Source organism: Procambarus clarkii, chromosome 31 (genome assembly GCF_040958095.1).
Source record: "Procambarus clarkii isolate CNS0578487 chromosome 31, FALCON_Pclarkii_2.0, whole genome shotgun sequence".
In the NCBI taxonomy this organism is placed as follows: domain Eukaryota; kingdom Metazoa; phylum Arthropoda; class Malacostraca; order Decapoda; family Cambaridae; genus Procambarus; species Procambarus clarkii.
Genome location: NC_091180.1, coordinates 16,356,538 through 16,381,236, shown reverse-complemented (window position 1 = coordinate 16,381,236; position 24,699 = coordinate 16,356,538). Strand labels below are relative to the sequence as shown.

The window sequence follows — 24,699 nt, the reverse complement described above, 5'->3', positions numbered from 1 at the left end:
TAGTCAAAACTTTCCCCCTGGTGGTGATTATTTTTTTGTTCCATTATTTTACAGTGCTCAAACACCCCCGCCCCCTCGTTCACATCTATTTTTAGGTTTGCTAGTTAAGGATGGGGCTGGGTCCCTTGTGCAAGATGGTGGTGTTTACTAATTCATCTTTGTTTTAAAATCAAAATATATTTGTACCCCTTATTTCCCACACTCGGTATGTCTTGGCCAGTGATTATTATATTCAACTAAGACCCTGAAGTTTACATTAAGGTTTGTACATTAGTTGTAAATAATATTAAATTTTCATTTTTGCAATGAACACCAACCAGTAATGTTTTGAATATACAGGAAATTTAATATGGTTGGGGTTACTTCTATCAAACAGGTAATCAAATATTCTATTTTGGTGAACTATTGGCCAATAGTAGTGGCTTCTACAATATTTTGTAGGACAAGCAAACTGCCAACAAATTGATAAACACTTTAACTCTGAGCAGTACAAATTTGTACATTTGGCAATGTAATTACAAGTACAGTATACAATCAATCAATTTAACATTGCATGCTTATTTTGTTGTGCTTATCTTAAGGGGGGGGAAAGTTAAATTTTTAATTAGTCCATATTGGTTATTAAACTGAATCTCACTTTTCTGCTGTTATTGTTAGGAGTTCATAGTTTATTTTGGTTAATATATGATGAACCTTGTTAAATGTAAATGTGTTGAGAGCACTAGTCTAACCAACCCAGCATGGCCAAGTCTAGGGAGATTAGCCAGACAGCCATTTGGAATCTCTATGCACAGGCTATCTAAGATACCTTGTTAGTAAAGATTTAATTTGTAGTTTGCTAATTTTAAAGTTTTTGTTTTGTTTTTTACTTTAGGATAAATATTTTTAGTTTATAGTGTACTGTTTGGTACAGTGTGCCATATTAGTTTTTCTTCCAGGCCAGGTTAGCAAAGGTATCGAGTCACTACTGGGGAGAAGGCTGAAAGTCCCTCTTCAGGAAGGTAGGTGATGTGAATGAATAAACATAGCTTTGTCATTGAGAGTTTTGAGGTATTTAACAAATTATTGATTGTTTTCAAGGAAATTTTTTTTGTGTAATGTACAGTTTGGGGTAAAGTAATTTAAACCTTCATGTAGTTAATGGCATTGCCTTTTTTAACACATTTTGGCTCAGCTGTTGCTAACATGGCACTTGAAATTGTGCTCTTGTACTGCAGCCTTTTACTAGACTTGTACAGTCAGGGTGCTGTTCTTGCTAGTTGGCGAGATGCCATTGTGTGGGTGAGCATTCATGGTGATTGCTGCAAAGATGGTGACTGTTGTGAGAGTATAACATTGCCAGGTTGTTGGTACTTAAATAAACTGCCAATATTGGTAGAAAGCATTCCATATACTGATTATAAATTATATAGTGACCTTGGGTATTGTGTGTGCACAAAGCTTGTGGACTTCATTGTATATATCTTACTATAATGTGCATCAGGATTACTGCTAGTTGACCATATAGTCAACTAAACTGTAATATCAGTCAACTAAAGTGTCATTTTATTCCTAGGAAGGTCATAACAATTGGTTAAATGACTGAAATTTGGCATTTCACTCGCATTGCGGCTTATATAATAATTTTAACATTTTCAGTAAGAATGGAGTGTCTTAAATCTCATTGTTAACCTTATGTTTTGGGCAAAAATATTAAGATGTGCACTACTGTCACCATAATTTTATTTTGAAATAGAACTTCAGAATTGAAATTAGTTTTCTTTATTATATGCCAGATAGTTTTAAAATTGTTAAATTAGTCTTAAAAAGCTTCAAGGATAATAGAAAAAATATTAGCATCAAAGAACATTTCACAGGATCACTTGGTTATTTTGCTAACACTATACTTATTACTGGTACCACCAGTATTCATGTCAGTTCATTAAGTTGTTGTATATAAGATTGTGGTGTTTGTAGGAATATCTATCTGGGCTGGTGTCTGCTGTATTTCCATTTAGTAAAGATCTGCATTTCAGGAATTACGTTTTAAGATAGAGATTTGCATATTTGTATTTACCGTACTAAAAATGTAGAAAACTGACAATTTTCTTAAATATTTTCATCTTTGTGAAAGATAGTTTATGCACTAGTTGAGCACTGGACATGAGGTTTGAAAGGACTTTGTGACAAGATAAATTTAAGTTTACACATCTAAAATTTGTAATTAGGCTGTACTCTTAACTTCAGCTTGCTTTTTTTTTTTTTATATATAATTTCCATTTTTTTTTATTTTGCTGTATTTAAATGTACAACCTGCAATTGTTTGTTTTCCTCGGTTTGAAGCCTTGCTTTAAGGTTTTGGGTATAATTAATTTTTTTACTTTTTAAAATTTTCATAAAAAAATATTTAAAATTTTACTTTTGGCTAGTAATGTTGTTTTGCTGATGAACCTGACTGTTCCTTTGTACAATTAAAAGGTTGCCATGAGACTTTGGGGCTGGTCCACCCAACTGCACAGTTATTTAGTGATACTCTAGGTATGAATATGCATCATTGTTATGAATCTCAGATTGGCAGTGACTGTGTGCCTAGGAAGTATATGGCAAAGTAGTACATTGGTCAAGATGTTGCTATTTTTGTACAAAATTGTTGTAAACTTTTGTATCAAATGCATTGATAGTTTATGAACCCCAATAATAATAAATGTTATAACTAAATTTTTCTTTGGCAATTGTCTGTTTAGCCTTGACCATAAAATGGTCAGAGTAAATATTTCCTTCCTTGGTTTACACCACAGGGAGGGCAGCACCACTTTAGATGACAGAAAATAGGTTGTGCTATAAATCATATTTTGTGCCTAATTTGAATTTTTGTATTACTTAGTTTGGTATCCAAGGACATTTAATGGTCTTTAAGGAAAAACAGTATTGGCAGTAACATCCTTTTAAGCCACATATGGAATATTAAGGGGGGCTATCAAATGAAGTGTTATCGTGCATTTCTTCAAATACCATCCTGTATCAATGAGACCATTTGTCTATGCATTTTGACCTCCCACTTAGTTCTGTAAGTTTTCTTTTCCCAACGTTCCTAGATTGAATCCTTGGTGAATTTGATGCCGCATCTCTTTTTGCTCTTGTATTGGCATCTTCAGTGATATTTAGGACCTTTTGAATATCTTTCCAGCTTGATGCCTCATTTTGTTAATTAAATCTTTTTATATTTAAAAACACAGGAAGCCCAGTTTCCTTTATAATGCATAACTGCAGCAAAAAAATATAACTTGCCTACAAACTTCCTGTGCAAGACATTGCAATTCCTTCCAGATTGTATGAGTCTTCAAATACATAAAATTATATTTTAATCAAGAAGCTTGCTCAACTTATTAGTGCTTTATATCAAGGCCAAACCAGGAAAAGTTAAGACTTTATTGGCAAGTCATCAATTTGACTCTTGTTAAACATGAACCAGATGTTACACCAATATGGCAATGCACAAACATCTCTATACCATGTCGAGAATTTTAATGTTGTATGTTGCAAGGGGACTTAAAATACCACTTAAAGGGATTGTGGAGGTCACATGGCAGGACATTGATAATTCTCAGAATGACATAGCCTAGGAAAAGCATACTAACGAGAGATACATAACCAGCTTTGATATATTCGAGGTGATGCTATTTGCTAGGCAGATTTGTAAAAGGAAATGAATACCAAAAATATTTTTTTTTAAATATACAGGAAAAGGATGTAGAGCGCATGCACACACACGACATACACATGATAAATTATACTTCGGCACTTGCAAAAGCAACCAAACAGTACAGTGGGGGGGGGGGGGGGGGGGGGGGAGGTAACACCAAGAAGTGCCTTAATTAAGGGCAAGGGGCCAGAATGAAAGTTACATTTGGCATGTGCATTAATTTGTAATACTACTGAGCCCTAGACTTTGTGCATGTATGGAAACCACTACATTTATATGGATGTCTCCCTATGAGCAGGTGACCCAAATTTGAGAGCTGACAAAAGTATATTTGGTATTAGAAAGGTGTAATCCATGAAGTTGGGAGATCAAATGGAGAGGAAATAACTAAAGAGATGACCAGAGGAACCCTACTGAGACTGCACAGTGTGGAACAAATGGCAGAGGACAGTGGAAAATACATAAAATGAAAGAACAAAAAAGTAAAACAAGGTGAATAGGCCTACTAAAGAATGACTACAGATCATTTTGAGTGAGAGGATGCAAGAGTAGACAAACTTGGAAAATGAAAAGCGGTGAGAGCACTGAGCAAATCAAGAACTGTTGCAGCAATATGGAAAGTTAAATGTCCTGTAATTCAAGCCAAGCTACGAACACACAAGTGTGATGGAGGATCAGACAGAAACCCTTCTTTTCTATAGGAAAATAAATCTTGGGTACTAACACTGACTGCTTTTAGAAAATTGTGCATGTACATCATGAAGCTACTCTGAAAACATGACATCAAACCACCTATATTGCCACTATTACCAAGTGTTCAAAAATTTCTACACAGCTTTGTCTTCTGAAGATTTAGCATACATGAAAATGTTTTCTTTCTTGTTTCACATGTGCCAAATAATTCATAAGAATTATTGGGCATGCTTTACATAAAGTGACACCTTGCCCATGAACAAGGACAGTACAGAAATGGTTCTCTGTACACCGTTTTACTTTGTCTATTAAGTTATGATGAAAGTATACCTCCCCTTTGCAGATTCAATCTTATTATAATTACTTTTCACATAGCCTGCAAGGTTCCTTTGACAACCTACCATAAATATGTGGACTGCCCCACAAATGGGAATTTGTCTTAAAAACTCATGAGACTGTTTCTCATGACTCCAGGACAAGTTTGTCAATTTTCTCATTGACCAGAGGAAGGTGTTGCCACACCAGGTCTGGATTGTTGTACACTGATGAATCCACCTGCAAATACACAACAACTGTAAAATATCAATATCGCATATCCTTCTTGTCCACATTAAACACTATACTGTACAGTCAGATGATATTCATCCACAATGCTTGGGACTTCTATTAACTATATAGGAACTGTTAGAACCAAGATCCACCTTTCAATCCAGATGTGAATTGCAACAGTCACATCGTGTATTGTTACAGATGTATTTATTTACTTAAAATGTGTTGTAGTCCAACTGTGCTTGAGTTTGGCAGCTGTGAAATTCACAGCCCATTCTCCTGTTTTGGTAGTAACGATGATGATCATAGTATATACTGTATACTGACGTAGAAATCTGAACTGAACTAAAATCTGAACTACAACCAAGCAACAGCCTAGTGGACCAAACTCTCAAGTCAAGCCTGGCCTTGGGCCGGGCTTGGGGAGAAGAACTACTCCCAGAACCCTATCAAGCAGGTATTGAGTTGGACAAACCAGAAAACTATTTTTTGCTTGGGTTGCTTTGACAAACTAAACTAACCTATCCTGAACTTCCTAGGCCTAATACAGTGGTACCTCGGCTTACGAATGCCTCCCTTTACAAACTTTTCGGGTTACGAGTTCGATTTCTTCGTAAAATCCGAATCGCGTTACGAACTTTGCCTCGGAAAATGAAGTTTGTTGATACACACATGGCTGACCTAGCACGTGGCGATACGGCGACCGCGCATCAGTTTACCAGTGCCTCCTGCCTCGTGACAATCGCGCCTGAATTCTTTGTAAAGACTCAGTTTTTTTGGATTTTTGGGTATTTGAACATAAAAATTATTATTATATATCTCGTCATGGGTCTCAATGTCAGTGGTAAGATTCAATCCTTAAATTGTGGTCAGAATGTGTTTCAGAACTAGACTTTGAGGGGTTGAGCCTGAACCTAAAGTGCCTGTTGTTGAGGAAATTGTTACTCTGGGGCAGAAATTGAACTTGGAGTTGGATGGTGCTGATGTGGAGGAGTTGGTGGAGGAACACAGCGAAGAACTGACCACCGAAGAACCCCTGGCCCTTCACAAGGAGCAGCCGAGGAAATGCCTTCAGGGGAGGAGGAGGCAGTACAGAATGTCCCTTCCTCAACAATTAGGAAGTGGTGTAGACTGTGGGAAGAAATGCAAACTTTTGTTGAAGTAAGCAAGTAATTATCAAAAGAAGGCACCAAACTGGGAAGGCTATGTAGCACCATCAAATGTGCGGAATAATCAGAGGGCGCTAAATATCACCAAGGATGCCAATACGAGAACAGAAACGTATAAGGCGAACGATATCAAAAGTACTTTTCTTGAAACGACTCGCCCAGAGCAAGCTGTCGAAGGCTGTTGCACTAACCTTTTCAATGACAATGTGATACTTTACTACTGACAAGTGTTACAACGAAGGGAAAACAATCCTCAATGGATCGATTTTTAGTGAGAAAATCAAGCAGTGAGCCACAAGCAGGTCCTAGTAGTATGCAGGCAAAATGTGCCAGAGTGTACCCCAGAGGAGTCCTCACTGCCTGATGTTATAATGGAAGGGGGACTCCCCTTCCAAACACTAACACCTCTCCTCCTCCTCACCATCTTCCATAGGCCAACAAAAGTCATCAATAAAGGTAAGTAAAATCTTGTACATACTTTAGTACTAAAGATTTGGGTGAATTAGGTATAAAATTTACTTTGTTAATTTTTTGGAGTGTGTGGAACAGATTAATTCAATTTACACTATTTTTTATGGGAAAATTTGTTTCTGTTTATGAATCGTCTCCGGGAACGGATTAAATTCGTAAGCCAAGGTACCACTGAACACGATATCTGAGGCCTAATATAGAACATGCGTGTGCTATACTAGGCCTAGGAATATTTAAGTTTGTGTTTTAGCATCATTTATTTTAAAAGAATTTCTTACTAGTCAGTATTCTATCTAAAAACTAAGAACGTACGAATTCTGGCTATTGAAGATCATCACAATAGGTACAGTACTATCTAAACGGAAGGATGGGTTGGAAATTCACTATCCACGTGATGGGCATTTACAATAATTTAAACATTGCTTAAACTTTTGGATAGCAAAACCAGAGGTAAGGTTTTGCAATTTTGAATTACATTCTTTAATTATGGCACTTTTCAAACATTCTGTAATGCCATTGTTAAGTCTGCAAATAAGGCTTTCAACAAATATTACAAGTACAGTACATTTTTTAGTACTGTACTCTCAAAGTTCGATAATTCAAATCATATGAGGCTCGCTCACATTTGAGTTACCTAAACACTCGACTTAGCTGAATTTCTTACCAGGAATATCCAAAGGTGAACAAATTTGCAATTTTTATGTAACTGGTTACTCCTGCTGTTTACTTGAAAATGATAAACATGAATTCATTTGGGTGTTAATGTTAGTGAATTCATCTGCCAAAGTATTAATGCAAACATACATATGATGGTGGCAGATGGCATCAAACCATAACTAATATGGCTCCCTCCACCCCTTTCTAATGCTCTTCCATCTTATGTATCAATCTTCATGTTTTTACACAATGCATCTGTACTGTATTACTGTACCCTAAAAGTATAATACAAAAAATTATTGATGGGAATTATAAATAACAGCAAATTGCAACACACATGGAGTGAGTAAGAGAGTGGCACAGCAAGCTAACTGCTCCCTCTTGCCACTGTCAGACACTTATTGAGTCTTCGGCTAAATTATACTCTTTTTTTTTTTTTCCCCATCCTAAATAAACAATAGAGTTTATATGAAACAAAATAATATAGTACAGTATATGCAATAAACATATATGTATACTGTATGTTTGGAAATGACTGATCTATGTAGCTGTAATGGAAAAACATTACTGTACAGTACTTGCATTATCTTTTGTAAAGTAATTTGCAAAATGACTAGAAAGTACAGTATGCATATCTTAAGGTTATCTTGAGATGATTTTGGGGCTTAGCGTCCCCACGGCCCGGTCCTCAACCAGACCTCATTTTTGTTACACACCCCCAGGAAGCAGCCCGCAGCAGCTGTCTAACTCCCAGGTACCTATTTACTGCTAGGTAACAGGGGCATCAGGGCGAAAGAAACGTTTTGCCGATTTATCTCTGCTTTCACTGGGGATTGAACCCGGAACCTCAAGACTATGAATCCGAAGCGATGTCCACTCAGCTGTCAGGTGCATGAATAGAGCGGTTATCATCTGGAGTGATGGGGTAGTTGGCAGAGATGACCTCTGCTTGGTCCCCAGTTGAGCTCTGCCCACAGTGTGCTCATGTATTTCAAGTTTCATCATGAAGGTGCAAATGCATTGGTAAAAATGTTATTTTTGGAAATTCCAAATTTGGATGACATGTTTAGTGTTATCAGACCAATTATGGTACAGTGGTACCTCCATTTACGAATTTAATCCGTTCCCAGAGACGGGGGCGTAACTCGAAAATTCGTAACCTGAAACAAATTTTCCCATAAGAAATAATGTAAATTGAATCAATCCGTTCCACACTCCCACAAATATTAACTTCAAAATACATTTCATACATAATACACAGAAATATTTTATACTATAGTATGCAAAGGTTATAGCTTACCTTTATTTATGACTCTTGTTGACGTATCGAAGACGGTGAGGAGGGGAAAGGAGGAAGGAGAGTCCCCTTCCATTATAACATCAGGCAGTGATGACTTTTCTGGGGTAGTCCCTCCTACGTTTGCAGTCATACCACTGGGACCTGGTTGTGGCTCGCTGCTTGTTTGTCTTACTAAGAATCTGTCTAAAGACACTTTTTTTCCCTACATTTTAACACTTGTCTGTAATGAGACATCACATTGTCATTCAAAAGGTCAATGCAATGGCCTGCTACAGCTTTATCTAGGGAAGTTTTTTTCAACAAAACTTTGTATTCTTCCCATACTTCACACATTTTCTTAATGAGGAAGGTACGTCCTCTACCGTCTCTACTTAACTATTTTCTTAGGTTGAACCTTACCACTGACTTTCTTGGGACCCATAGCATGATATATAATAATTACTTTTATGTTCAAAAACCAAAAAAAGCAGAAAAATAATGAAATTCTTTACAAAGAATTCAAGCGCAATCGTCACAAGGCGAGAGAGACTGGTAAACTGAAGCGCACCACGCACTCGGTCGGCCCATACGTGTATCAACAAGGTCGTAAGTCAAGTAGAATTTTCCGACAAAATTGGGGTCGTAACTCAAAAAATTCGTAAGTAATTAATAAGTCGAAGTTCCATTGTATTTACAGATGACACTAACGGGTTGCAGGACCACCAACCACCAATGTTAATGCGAGACCCAACAACAGACCCTGAGATGTTATATGTTTAGCAGTGTTTGTGTAGACTAATTAGTTTTCAGCTCGCCAGCTTTTGGGTTGCTGGGAACCCTAGGGGTTTCTCTCTTCCTACTGGGTTCAATTTCTTTTCTGCATTTTACTCTCATGCTGTGATCTCAGTTTCCAGGGAGTCTCCCTGTTTTGTGTTGAAGAGTTGTTTCTCTTCAGTTCCAGCTGTGTTCCTGAACATTTCTTGGTTGTGCTTAGTGATTTACAGGCTGTGTGCCTTGGGGTTTCTGAGCCATGTGTACAATTGGGGTTGCATTCCCAGGCAACCCGTTCACGCACTTGCTTATAGTCAATATCTTGCTTATGAATAAGTCCATATGTGACATACTAATTTATTGTGAATATTTGAGTTTACCTTGAAAAGCTGAATAGAAAACCACAACCTAACCTAACCACCTTAGTATGTTAAGATATTACAATTAGTACTGAATGTATACCTATATTGATATTACAGTTTTATAAAAATAATAAAACAAAACTAAAATATTTAAATAAATTGTAAAGTAACTCAGGATATTGTCAAATATTGTATAAAATCTCTATTGTTTAATAAAACCTCCCAGGGGTTCCTGGGTGGTGTCAGGACATTTTTTCCCAGACAGCATGTCAGTTATTTTTGGGGGGTTGTGTCCTCGGGTGTTTTTTCATTGGTTATATACTCAGAGGATTTCCTGTCACTGTTTCTTTGTTTTTGTACTGAGGCTGGCATTTTCTTCCCTGATTCCATGTGTGACTAACCATCCTGTGAGATGGGAATATTAGATGAACTTATAGCTAGCTGAACAAATCCACAAGGGCTGTGACGAGGGTTCGAACCTACGGCCGCGAGGATTCCAGATGCACCTTAATTGACTGAGCTACGACATGGTCAAAAGAATTGCAACCAGGAAATCAACTTGACCTACCACGGATCCTGCAATCTCTCCGAGACACAAGCCAGGTTTTTACACAATTCCCCCATGCACCTGAGCTCTGCTAATAAGCTATTCTACCTCTTCGCCTTTACTTCATTACACACGCTATTGTGATTTCTGTGTGTTATAGCCAGCTGTTTAGTCAGAACTGGTTTGTTTATGTATTAAGGCAGGTATTATCTCCCCCTAATTCCATGTATGACTAACCATCCGTGAGATGAGAATAATAGTTGAACCTATAGCTAGTTCTTGATGTACACTTTGTAATATCTCATATAGATTAGGGTAGCAGCACATTGGTGTGTATACCTAATTTTGCTAAATAAAAAAAAAAACTGTTCCTTCATGCTCTAGGTTCATGCTTGGTTGGTTTGCCTTGCTTTCCTGGGCATTTGAAGTTGTACCACTATCCTGGCTGAGGTCTCAGTTTCATTTGGTTTGTGGACTTGAGGCTTTGTTTCTCTGGCCCCTGTGTCTTGCCCCATGCTGAGTAGAGTGAGCTATGAGTTTCAGCCTGCCAGCTGAAATTTTTTTAGCCTCCACCTTTTAATTCTGTGCCTTGATTCCATGTTGATCATTCCCAGCCGGGGTTTGTGGTTTTTGAGTCTGGTTGTCGGTCTTCAGTGCCCTGGATTTTTCACACATGTACAGTACTCGGTTCTTCTGCCCAATGCTTTCCTGGCTTGAAATTTTAGTTTTGGCCAGCTGGGAATATGTACTTGCTCCCTTGCTGTACACCTTTTTGCTGCTCTGTATTCCTTGGCACTTAGTCCACAGCTTCTGTTTAGGCTTAGGGCTCTTATGGGGCAGTTTTCCTAGGTGGCAGTCTGGGGTGTCCCTAATAATATTGTATAATGCCTAATATACATGCTGCAGACCCTAATATATACACATTGCAAAGCCTAATCTACAAATCTGAAAAATTAACTGTAAAATGCAAATACCCAAATAATGAATGAAAGAAAAATCAGAATAATGAAGTTTCCTATAGACATGACTAAAAACAACATACCCTACTCAAAGAATTAAACTTAGCTCACATGTAATTTTGAGATTGGGGCCTCTCTTGACGAGGTTTCCCTCTGTATATATGAGGCGCCGACAGGGCTGTACAGTCTGGTGTCGTTGACCCTCACAATTACTTGGTCAACACGCAGATAGTGTCGGAATAACACAAAAAATCCACTGGGCATCACTCTCTGTAAAATAACAAATCCTTGGGTTTTGGCCATCACATTTATTGCTTTTAAATCCTTAAAAAAAAAACCTCATACTGCACCATGCAGTATATCTTTGATCCCAGTTTATATTCTTCTGTATCTAGCCTTTTGTATCGATTTTTGATAATCATATACTTTTTTCAAGACATTTGTATCTACTATACTGTATTTAGCATTTATGCATAGCACTGAAAGCCACTCAAGCCTGAATATTTCAACTGCATTAAATAATTAATATCTATGTATTATAGAATTGCATTAAATAATATTTAATGTAGAAAAACCAGCATTGAATGTAATGAAACGCCATTTTCTGGGCAAGTCCCGGAGCTTTCCCAGGCTGATATGCTAATGTTAGACTTTGGCATCAGTCATGTGTATGGAATTCTTAGGCCTACCGGGGACCACGGCCAGAACCGGTCCCCCTCAGAGAGGCAAGGGGAGCATTGGCCTATAGAAACCCCCGTGTGGTTGGAAGCATTCTATGTCTGCCATCGACCGGAACAGGCACCCAGAAAGATAAGCGCCTCAAAACAAACCCCTATTCTGGTTAAAATTGCTACCGAACTAGTGGATAGAACTCCCCAACAGAAACAAGCAAACTCGTGTGACGTCACACGTCGCCGCGCCGCTGTCTGCGCAGCTTCCTCCTCCCTGGAAGGGGGAAGGGGGAGCCCCAGACCCTCCATGCCGGCTACCCACATCTCAGTTCTGAGGCTGGATGTCAAAAGTGCGAAAAAAAAAAACGAGAATCAGGAGAGACCCAGGTCTCTCCTGATTCTAAACTTATTCAATTTATATCCATTGTTTTGAGTCCTATTTTGTGTTGATATATTGAAAACCTTATTTGTTATTAACATCCCCTTTCATTATTTATATACTTCAATCTGGTCTGAGACCGAGCCATGGGAAGGTTGATTTCTGGAAACAACAAAAAGTATAACACCCCTGACTCTGTCTTTCTAGATATTGTAAATTTACCTTTTTAAATCTTTCTTCACAAGGGAAGTTTCTAATTCCTAGGATTAACTTTTATTTCTATCTGTATGCTTTCAAATTTATGTCCAGCCTATAATGTGGACACTAAAACCTAACTGTATAATCAAAATGGGGTCTTTTTTGGGGCATGCAATAGTTAACAAAATATTCTCCCTTGCTCTTACCACTTTTACAACACATCTCGTGCTTCCATTGTCATCCAATTCGTCTTCGTATAGGAAAATTTCTTCATAAAACTTTATTTCCTCACGTACTCGTAATTTGTCAAGATCAATGCGTTCAGTTGAGGTCTCAGCCTTAAGTCCTCCAGAGAGTGTTCCTCGAAAATTTGTAGTGTAAGTCCAATCGTAAGGCTTCACCACCTTTTTAACAAACTCACAATCTGCTCTGAAAAAAAGGTTTAATTACTCTAAAGTAATTCAAGACAAGTTTATGTATCAATCTATGCCCTTTGCACAAGTGTACAATGTATGGCAAGTGAGTTGGTACTTGATGGGGGATGGGGGCAAGCACTACTGAAAAAGGAGTAGAGTAGAGGGTTACTCATACACAATATGAAAACAAAGGTGGGCTACTATCAGATTTGTGCATGTCAAGTACACATGCAGTATACTCAATGGGCATATTATAGCACCCCCAATACTGTGAGCCTCTAACTTTTTAATAATTTTTTTTTGTGGCACGGTGTCAAAAGCTTTGCTAAAGTCAAGGTATACAACATCACAAACCTTATCACTATCAACTGCCTCAACTATGCTGGAATAAAATGATAGCAAATTTGGTAAATATGAATGGCCATTTGTAAAACCATGTTGTGAATCCTTTATTAATTTATGTTTTTCAAGATGAAGACGAATGGTATTTGCAATTGGAGATTCAAGTAACTTTCCCACAATAGACATTAAGCTAATTAGCCGATAGTTTGACGCAAGTGATCTCTCTCCTTTCTTGAAAACGAACCCCATTAGCAACCTTCCATGACTGGAACTCTTCCTGACTTGATTGATTGATAAAATATGGGAAACAATGGCTCGCAAAGCTCCTCTTTGCATTCTTTAAGCACCCTGGCAAATACTTCGTCTGGCCCCTGGGGATTTGTTTGGCTTGAGTTTCACCATTTATTTAATAACATCCTCCTTGGTAACTGCTAAACTAGTCAACCTGTCCTCTTCCCCACCCACATAGACTTGTTTGGCTGAAGGCATAATGTTATGTTCCTTCTTAGTAAATACAGAGATAAAATATTTATTGAAAATACTATTCATCTCTTCATCATTATCAGTTATCTGACCTGTCCCAGTTTTTAATGGACCTACCCTTTCCCTAACCTTTGTTCGATATAATTGAGAAAACCCTTTAGGATTTGTCTTTGCTTGCCTTGCTATGCAAACTTCATAGTTTTTTCCCCTCCTTATCTCTTTTTTTTTTTTAACATTTCTAATAATTTGGACTAATTCTTGTTCTAAACTGACTTCCACATTCTTAATCCTTTTGCACCAAGCTCCCTTTCTACCTATAAGATTCTTCAGATCCTTTGTTATCCATTTCGGGTCATCATTATTCAATCTATTCAATTTGTATGGTATACTACGTTCTGTGCCTTGCTTAGAATAGTATTTTTAAATAAGTTATATTTTAAATCCACATCAAAATCCCTTCTTACGTCACCTTCTACGATAACATCTCGCTCCAAGACTGGCCCGCCCCCCATGCAAAGGACTTTCCAATCTATTACACCCAAAAATTTTCTTAACCCATTTCAGAAATCTGGCACTTTTACAGAATTTTCTCCTACAAATCTATTCCATTCCTTGCTAAATCTGATCTCAGTGATAACTGTTCCCTAGCTCACTCCCTATTTCAATGTCATCAATTTATCTCCCCGTTAATATTATTTTCCCGCATTGGTTCCTTAACGTGTTGCTTAAGGAAGCAATTGTTTATTAATTCTAGAAAATCTTCTACTTCATTATTCCTTGCTCTGTTAAGCCAGTTTATTCCACTAAAACACATCAATAACATCAATAATGATGCTCCAACTCTGAATCAAAGTTATCTTTGTTGGTCCAAATACTCCAGTGCCATAAATACATGCACTATAAATACTCAACAAGATGCAGCAGCCAACAAATGCTAAATTTGCAACATCACTTGATTAACCCTTTTACCATGGTACACCATGCAAATTTTGTTTCCACTGAGGGTTGAAAAGTAAATAAAAATAGACCAGTAAGTTTTATGAAATGCCATTTTTCTGTAATTACCTAAGTGTAATTACAGGATGAGAGCTACGCTTGTGGTGTCCCATCTCCCCAGCACTCTGTCGTATAACGCTTTGAAAGTACAGTACTGACAGTTTTGGCCTCCACCAACTGCTCCCCTAACTTGTTCCAACCGTATACCACTGTTTGCGAAAGTGAATTTTCTTATATTTCTTCAGCAGATTTGTTTAGTTAGTTTAAATCTATGAAATGCGACACCTCAGTAGCTTATATCCTATTTATATTTAAATGAGTTTGGGTGGATATAAATAGGAGCTGCCTCACATGGGCAATAGGCCTTCAGCAGTTTCCTTGAATTTTATGTTCTTGTCTCGCCTCTTGCTTTTAATTTTAATCCTAGAATTTAACCCTAAGACCGTGTATATTACCATGCATATTGGGGGCCCTGGTAGTGAAAAATATTAGAATTATGTAAAAATAACTTAAAATGTTAAACAAATCTCCAACTTATTAGCTTCAGTATCTTGAAACTTTCATCAAAATATTTTCAGAAATTCATTTTAGACGAATTTTTAAAAAATAAGAACGTTTTGTTGAGAAGGAGAACAGCTCCTAATAACTGGAACTAAAGGATAATGCAGTACAGTAATAAAGAAATGCAAGCACCTGTCCGACGCTCAATGAAGAACAATAGTAGTAAGAAGTGTCCACAAAGTGGATATGCAGTTGGTGCCTTTATATCATTGCTGAGTAACACATAATAACAAATAATAATGAATAACTATGTTATTATGCTCTATTTTGTTATATATCATATAAATAAATTGTCCAATGTTAATATATGTTATTTTCATCAATGTCTTAAAAATATTTTGGTTTAGGGGAATTTTTTTTTTTTTAGATTTTAGTTTTTTCTCCTTTGTTTATAAATCTGATTTTGTTATAACCTTTACATCCTGGGGAATGCATATATTTCCCTAACTATGTGAAGATAGAATGAAATTGGTCAAGAAATAAGTCACTTACAACTCGCAAAACTTGAGACTTAATTTTTTTGGCAGATTTTTTTTCTGATTTCAAATTCTATTTACTTTGTCTCTTTAGTTTGTTTTGATGATTAGGGACCAGATTAGGGCTTTTTCACTTATATAAAGTATACCCTAAATACATCCCCTAAATCATTATAATTATCCCTATATTTTGCATTTTTTGGGGGGTTATTTTTTCTTGACTTCATTTAAAAAACAAATTGACCTACAACTTTCACATGTTCGAGTACGAATGCCAAACAATATTTATTAAAACATACAATTAAATTAACGAATTAAAACTACCTTTATTTATTGTTGATAACTTCAACTTCAATTATCTCTGAAACTAGAGTTTCATCTTTGAGTGGCTTCTAAAATTCCAGTTTTTGACCGATTCTCACTATTTTGATATAGTGTGTGCCCAGCTGTCTGTTCTACAATCCCTTCAGAATGGACTTTTCATAAACATTATACATTTAGAGCTATAATTTTTGGGGGTCTAAATTTGCTACACATTTTGAATGCCTTATTGACGATTTTTTTACAGTAAACTATACTGAAAACCTATATTTTAATTTGATGAAAATGAAGATCATATGCTATTCTGAGAGAATAATAACATTAAATGAACAATTGGTGATAGTTCATATTTTTTATTCTGAATTGAAAATCTGAAGTTTTCAATATTCAAATTTAAAATTAATTTTGATTCTCTTGTTTTTCAAGTTACGCTGTGATCATTTAGACAAAGTTGGAGCATTTGCCTAGTTGATTATGCAAAAAAAAGTTGGAAAGTGTTTGTGCAAGTTTTAAAAACTTGTTAAATTATTTTATGTCAAATCATATATGTATGTATTGCACTGTTGAAGGGTTAATGTTCTTATCTCCCCCTCTTGCTTGTAATTTGTGTGCATCCTCATATGGTCCCTATCTCAAGGTCTGGCAAGTACCCCAACAAGGCAAATATAAGAGGTTGCATCCATGACCCCCTCAGCATAAAAATATTATTTTTGCAGCCTAGCTAAGTATAATACACCGATGTGAGCATGCATGCATGAATAAAATAGTGTATGTGATGCACAGTGTCCCTAACCAACTAAATAAGGATATGTGGATGACAAATGTTAGACACCAAAAGTCTATTAAGCCTTCCTTAACACTTAGGCTGCAGTCATCGTCAATCGTTGATTCATTGGGTAATGCGGATATCGTCATATGAAGATTTAAACAAATTATTATCCGGGTTTTACATGTATGATATAAATAAGGCTATACTGTAATAGGTCTATGTGGATGTAATGAAGTTTACCTTGACCCTTGAAAGAAATCCTGCTACCATTGGTTACAAATGTGGTTATCGTGAAAGTCAGAAGGGAAATGCAGTCATTGTCAAGAATGTTACTAGGGAAATGTGGTCATCGTCATATGACGATTTAAACAATTATTGTCTGGGTTTTACATGTATGATGCAGATATGGACATAAAAGCTCTCTGTGGATGTAAATAAAGAAAAACAAGTGATAATTTTATAAAGAAAAATAATTTTTGGAATTTTTTGTGCATAGGCAGTTAAGACCATTTCTTCATAGCTGTTGTCTAAGGGTCAACAAACTCTTCAGGTGTTTGACAAAACATAAAGGTACCATGCTATGAAAAAAAACTACTGGAAATTAGGAAAAGCTAATACAGTACTGTAAAAAAAACCTGGTTGTCCGATCAAAAAATATCCCAGATCTTGACAAGCACAGAGCATCACTATATCTTTAACACCCAAACAAATCAGAAAATGTTTATTTCACTCTGTATGTACAGCAAAATTGTCCCGTACCTCCTCACCTGGCTTCTTTCCATACTTCAGCATGCGCCACTTGTAATGTGTCCTCTCTATCATTAACGCACTCTAGAGCATCAAAGGCATTAAATGAGATGCTGCCCCCATCCTTATGTTCAATTTGCAGACAGTTGTTGGCAAACACCATGTCTGGCAGGGAAGGTAGTGTCAACAATTTTTCGTATCTGTTGGCAAGACAAATGACTATCAGATCTGATTGGGTTGTCAAGAAGAGCCCTCTAGCCACAAAACAAAAAATATCTCTAACAGTAAAGCTAAACCTTCAAAGGATTTAGAATATCAGACTTTCAAAAGTTAAGCAGCTACTACCAGAACTTACAGTACACATTACGTAACTGTCAAAACTTACCGGCACCAATTACACAGCTTATTCACCCCCGTGTTTTCCTCACACTGTGTAGGTGACTCACACTGGGACCCCATGATGTGACTTTTTGTGACCCTTAAGGTCCATTCACCAAACACAAACTCTTCGCACACTGGTGGAGGAAGTCTGGGTTCGACTGGGTTTGACATTCTGAAACTAAGAACACCACATTATTGAAGTGTGATTGAGACATTAGCATGTTCCAAGCATCTAAATTCTGAATGAATCCTCGTAACTAACATGGGGCCCTACAAAGACTGGGTATTAAAGGTTTTAAAAATCATTTGTTTGAAGTGACCAGAGTTGCTTTACTTTCACCTGTGATTAATTTTACCATGAGTAACTTAGAACTTGGTAATTCAGATACTAGTAACCTGAATCATTGAGTAATTTGCTTGAATTCATGTTCAAGATTTAGAATTTTTTCTGGATCTTTTAACTAGAATGGGTATTCAGGTTAACCCTTAAACTGCGCAAAACACCATATGATGTGTGACATTGAAAGGGGTATACAGTAATTTGAAAAATATTCAAATTATGTAAAAATTACTTAAAAATGGTAAACAAATCTCTAACTTATTGGCTTCAGCTTCGTGAAACTTTCATCAAAATATTTTCAGAAATTGATTTTAGATGAAGTTTAAAAAAAAAAAACATTTTGTTGATAAGGAGAACAGCTCCTATTAACTTGAACTGATGGATAATGCAATAATAAAGAGATGCAAGCACCTGTCTGACGCACAAAGAAGAAGAATAGTAGTAAGAAGTGTCCACAAAGTGGATATACAGCTGGTGCCTTTATAGCATTGGTGAGTAATACATAATAACACAAATAATAATGAGTAATCATGTTGTTATGCTCTATCTTGTTATATATCATATACTGTAAATACATTGCCCAATGTTATTATCATTTACTTTCAACAATGTCCAAAAAAATACTTTAAGTTTTTTTTTTTTTTAGGTTTTTAGGTATTTTTTCTCCTTTGTTTATTATTTTAATTTTTTTTAACATTTACATCCTGGAGAATGCATACTCGTCCCTCACTATGTGAAGCCAGAATTAAATTGGTCAACAAATAAATCAGTTACAACTCTCAAAACTTGGGACTTTAAACTTTTTTGGCTAATTTTTTCACAGATTTCAAACTCTATTTTCCTTGTTTCTTTAGGCTGTTTCGATGATTAGGGACCAGATTAGGGTTTTTTTACTCATATAAAGTATATCCTAAATCATTATAATTATTATAATTAACCTTATATTTTGTTTTTTGGGGGGGTATTTTTTCTTGATTTCATTTCTACTCACATTGACCTACAACTTTCACATACTTGAGTATGAATGCCAAGCAATGTTTATTACAACCTACAAGTAAATTCATGAATTAGAACTGCCTTATTCATTGTCGATAACTTCAACTTCAATTGTATCTATAACTAGAATTTCAACTCACTTCAGTATCCAAAAATCTAGTTTCTGACCTATTCTCACCATTTTTACATATAATGTGCACAGCTGTCTGTTCTACAATCCCTATAGAATTGATTTTTCATAAACTCTAAACGTTTGGAGTTATAAATTTTTGTTGTCCAAATTTGCGCATATAATATTTCAAATGCCATATTACCAAATTTTTGTTTATAGTAAACTACAGTATACTGAAAACTTATATTCTAAATATATGAAAATGAAGATCATATGCTATTCTGAGAGCATAACACCACCAAATTAACAGTTGGTGATGTTTTTATATTTTTGCAGCTGATTTCAAAATCTGAAGTTTTCAATATTCAATTTTATAATTATTTTTTATTTTCTTGTTTTTCAAGTTACACTGGTATCATTTAGACAAAGTTGGAGCATTTGCCTAGTAGATTATTCACAAAACATTTGAAAGAGTTTCAGAAAATTTTAAAAACTGAGTTCAGTGTCACACATCATATGAGGTTTTGTGCAGTTTAAGGATTAACAGGATATATGGAACAAGAAACCAAAATAAATTTGAATTCAAGTACAGTATTGTATTTGACTTCGTAACTCAAAGACAAACTGGGTCACCATGACTTTTACCGGATGAGAAAATCTAGCAAAGCCAAAGGCCGTCAACCAGCGAAGCCTCACCAGAAAGCCAAGGGCCTTCAATCAGTAAAGCCTCAGCAGTTGGCAGCCAAAATTGATCTTGCCAAATTCATATGCAGTAATTATACTGTGTTAGGTTAGGTAAATGAATAATAATAGAGATTACTACCTAGGGGTGGTTCTCGGAAGAAAACTGTCACCTGAGGACCACATATATAACATTGTGCGAGATACTTTCTAGTTAGTTAGGTCTATGCTACACTTTCAAACATCAGAATCACTTTGAAATACATGAAATACAAATATTAATGAAATTCTTCACAACTTTTGTGAGACCAAAATAGGAATATGCAGCAGGTGTATGGTGCCCATACCTGAAGAAGTACTGTACATCAATAAGCTAGAAAAAGTGGAGACATGCAACTAAATGGCTTCTGGAAATTAAAAAAACAAACAAGAACTATGAGGAGATATGATCACTACGTATAAAATAGTAACAGGAATCGAAAAAATTGGCAAAGAAGAATTCTTGAAAACTTCAAGAACAAGAGAACATAGCTTCAAACAAAGGAAACAAAGTTGCAAAAAAAATTAGAAAGTTGACTTTTGCAAACAGTGGTAGACGGTTGGAATAAGTTAAGTGAGAAGGTGGTAGAGGTTAAAACTGTATGTAGTTTCAAAGTGTTATGACAAAATGTGCTGGGACAAAGATGGAACATCATGAGCATAGCTCTCATCCTGTAAGTACAATTAGGTAATTACTGACTAGTGTGTGGTGCCTACTTAGCTGTTTTGGCCAAGGGCCCAGAAAGTTAGCTCCAGCCCTGATCTTTGACTTTGGTCCCTCTGATTTAAACATAGAAATGAACCAGGCTGATCAAGATATTGAACGCATTCCAAGGATGTTGTTGAAGCTCTGCGGTCTGCGAGAAGCAACAGGAGCAATCTTGAACTCCATAAACATTACTACTTCTTGGAGTAGGATTTAAGACCTGAGAAAGGTTTGCCCTGCCTGTATTATTACTACTCTTTTAAACAAATCTAATCTAACATAAACAACCCTTCCTAAACAAACAAAACCACTACCATCCCATCCAAACTGAGCCTAAAGAAAATAACAATTTTATTTTATATATATATTGTGTGAAGTGACTATGGCATCACACAAGCAATGCTGGGGCAGGTTAACCATGCTTACGACCTCTTGTGGGTGAGTCAGCTGGTCTAAGAGCTGTTATTTTTTTATTTTATTTATATATATATCAGAAGGTACACTGGGTTTGTGAGAGTAAATAATATGTTTTGACGTTTGACATTGATGTTTTGACATTCTTACAAAGCCACTAACATTCATAGCATTTCAGGCAGGTCTTTAATCTAACATAGTTATTAGTAGGTACATTGTACCAAAATTTGCATTCAACATAATAACTACGATTAAGTTTATGGCTGTGATAACAATGGTAAAACTGCATGTCTTAGGTACTAATATTGGTAGAGTGGGTAGCACAAGATACAGTGCGAGTTTGAAGCACAAGGTAGGAAACTATGAGGAAACCGAGGATGGTAAATGGTATAGTTGCCCAGCAAGACTACAATGACCACAGGTTAGCTTACAAGTTCGGCAAAGGGAAAACGGTTCTAAGTACGTCAGGACAATAGCCGGATATTATTAATTTATGTTTATTTAATTTATTTATATACAAGAAGGTACATTGGGGGTTAACAAAAAACAGAAATTAAGTTGATTTTACAAGTAAAGTGACTACTTCACTAGGGTGAAGGCGCGTGTTATCACACTTATATACTGAATGTTCGCTGAAGAATCCCAGTCCTTGTTGATTTAGGTGCAACGATGATCATGGGATGTGATGCGCCCTCAAGACTCCTTCTTGATGACCCACCTTGTGTTGACGGGACGACCTACGGGCTCCGGCTGTAGTCACTCCCTCCCCCACTCTCACTCTCCCCCAGGTCCCCTGACACCGGACCTCACCTATCCACTGTAATATTAGGTCTAGCAGCGGACCTCACCTATCTGTAATATTAGGTCTAACAGCGGACCCACACCTCACGACAACCAACGCCTGGTCTAGCGGATGCGGACCCTCATCTCCCTATAATACCAGGTCTAACAGCGGACCCACACCTCACGGCAACCAACGCCTGGTCTAGCAGCGGACCTCACCCTCTCTGTAATATTAGGTCTAACAGCGGACCCACACCTCACGGCAACCAACGCCTGGTCTAGCGGATGCGGACCCTCATCTCCCTATAATACCAGGTCTAACAGCGGACCCACACCTCACGGCAACCAACGGCTGGTCTAGCAGAGGACCTCACCTCCCTATAATACCAGGTCTAACAGCGGACCCACACCTCACGGCAACCAACGGCTGGTCTAGCAGCGGACCCTCACCTCCCTATAATACCAGGTCTAACAGCGGACCCACACCTCACGGCAACCAACGGCTGGTCTAGCAGCGGACCTCACCTATCTGTAATATTAGGTCTAACAACGGACCCACACCTCACGGCAACCAACGCCTGGTCTAGCAGCGGACCTCACCTATCTGTAATATTAGGTCTAACAGCGGACCCACACCTCACGGCAACCAACGGCTGGTCTAGCAGCGGACCTCACCTATCTGTAATATTAGGTCTAACAGCGGACCCACACCTCACGGCAACCAACGGCTGGTCTAGCAGCGGACCTCACCTCCCTATAATACCAGGTCTAACAGCGGACCCACACCTCACGGCAACCAACGGCTGGTCTAGCAGCGGACCCTCACCTCCCTATAATACCAGGTCTAACAGCGGACCCACACCTCATGACAACCAAAGGCTGGTCTAGCAGCGGACCTCACCTCCCTATAATACCAGGTCTAACAGCGGACCCACACCTCATGGCAACCAACGACTGGTCTGGCAGCGGACCTCACCTCCCTATAATACCAGGTCTAACAGCGGACCCACACCTCACGGCAACCAAAGGCTGGTCTAGCAGCGGACCTCACCTCCCTATAATACCAGGTCTAACAGCGGACCCACACCTCACGGCAACCAACGCCTGGTCTGGCAGCCATGAGTAGAGGTTGTAGCAAGTAGATTATCCCAATAATATACTCGCTCCAAACGCATTAGCCTAATGAGAGAAGCAAAGCTCCTCTTAGTACTAATTATGGAACTCAAACCTTTCTCTACTTTCAGTTAATATTCCTGCCAACCTTTGAAGAACGGTGAGGTGTTGTCCGAGCATATAAGCAGCAGAGTAGCGAATAATAACTCAACGGGAGACATCTCCCGTCACGCAGGGTGCAGTCGCACCTCCACAGATCTCCAGTATCAGCTCTTGATACTGGTAATGGCTCAAAAGGGCCACCACTTACGGGCTATTCATGCCCGTGCCACCTTTTGGGTGGCTTAATCTTCATCAATCAATCAATCGAATAATAACTAGTTTACTTTCAAGTGTGGTCTAGAACAGACACTTGCGAGATCCTGTACCGACTCTCAGTGCGCTCTACGCAGTCGGAATTCACACTCGCCAAAGTATCACCTGCATACTTCTGTATACTCGACCAAATATATATATTCTCTAAGTGTTTGTGTTTACTGTCACCATACTTTACCTAACAATAGAACCGTTACAAGGTAATTTATTAATGCTGGTTAGGAGAAATGTGTATTAAAAGAACTAAGGCACTAGGTAGGGAACTATGAGGATATAATGTAATTATCAAATGAAGGCACCAAGCCGGGAAGGCTATGTAGCATTCATAGTACCTACCTACTGTAGTATCTACCTGTAGTCAGCAGGTAGGTACTTTTTGGTACCTACCTGCTTGATGAATCCTGGTCCAACGATTTGGCGGGTAGTATTCTGGGCAAAATTAGGATTGAGGACCTGTCCGAAACGCTATGCATGCTAGTAGCTTTACAATAATGTAAGAATTTTTGTATATATAAATACAATATAAATCTTAAATTCAGGTAAAACCGTATCCCCTGTCGCAGCTGGGCGACGCAGGAGAAGAAGCGACCAAATGGTAATGTAAACAAGAGTTGCTGGGATGTTGGTGGTGGACTGTTATCGTAATTTCCTTCCTTCATTTTTGGCACTTCATCTCACTTTTTTATCCTCTGAGTATCTATTCTAACAAGTACCAAGTGTCGTACCCGACGTTGGGCAGACTTAAAATGCCAATTTTAAAAGGGAAAAAGTTTTTTTCTGGTTAAAAGGCAGGCGGGTACTTTGTCAGCCGTTGCAAGCCGGTTACATACGTTAATTGGAGTACATACAGATCCAAGTTTATGTAATGGGAGTGTAAGATGTATGCCATAAGCTAAGCTTGTAAAATGTGAACTTGGAGAAGCATATAAGGCTAGTTTATAGTGGTCTGCGTCCTAGGCAGGGGGTTAAAACTCAACAGAAGGGGGTTTAGTTCCCGAAAGGACAAATTTTGGGGCGCGTTTTATTTCATCTAATACCTCTGTTCACCAAATAGTACCATAGGTACCCAAGAGTTAGATAATTGTGGGTTGCATCACAGGAAAAGTCAGTGGTTGATGTAGGCTTGCTGTCCTTGACAACGAGAATTATATACCAGTTGATGTACTTGGCATAACCTGTACTGTAGTGTTAATGATAAGCACATAAATTAAGCTGATTTAAGTTTATAGTATTAACTCACTGTTGTATGGCATATATACTG

At 37.6% G+C, this 24,699-nt stretch overlaps 1 protein-coding gene across 8 annotated transcripts; it reads right to left on the bottom strand.

Moving 5' to 3' along the window:
- Window positions 1-459: 459 nt before the first annotated feature.
- LOC123758629 (TIP41-like protein) lies at window positions 460-22,374 on the bottom strand. Of its 8 annotated transcripts, none has more exons than XM_069334394.1 (6): window positions 22,325-22,374; window positions 17,884-18,057; window positions 17,519-17,698; window positions 12,594-12,816; window positions 11,251-11,409; window positions 460-4,930 (listed from the first exon to the last, which is right to left on the bottom strand). In XM_069334394.1, exons 2-6 carry the CDS (start codon window positions 18,048-18,050, stop codon window positions 4,838-4,840), a joined length of 822 nt encoding a protein of 273 aa, XP_069190495.1. In that variant the 5' UTR covers window positions 18,051-18,057; window positions 22,325-22,374; the 3' UTR covers window positions 460-4,837. The 8 variants fall into 8 exon arrangements, with proteins under 8 accessions (XP_069190495.1, XP_069190496.1, XP_045599077.2 ...); XM_069334395.1 differs by lacking the exon at window positions 22,325-22,374 and adding an exon at window positions 22,170-22,267; XM_045743121.2 differs by lacking the exon at window positions 22,325-22,374 and adding an exon at window positions 22,016-22,158.
- Between the last annotated feature and the right edge of the window lie 2,325 nt (window positions 22,375-24,699).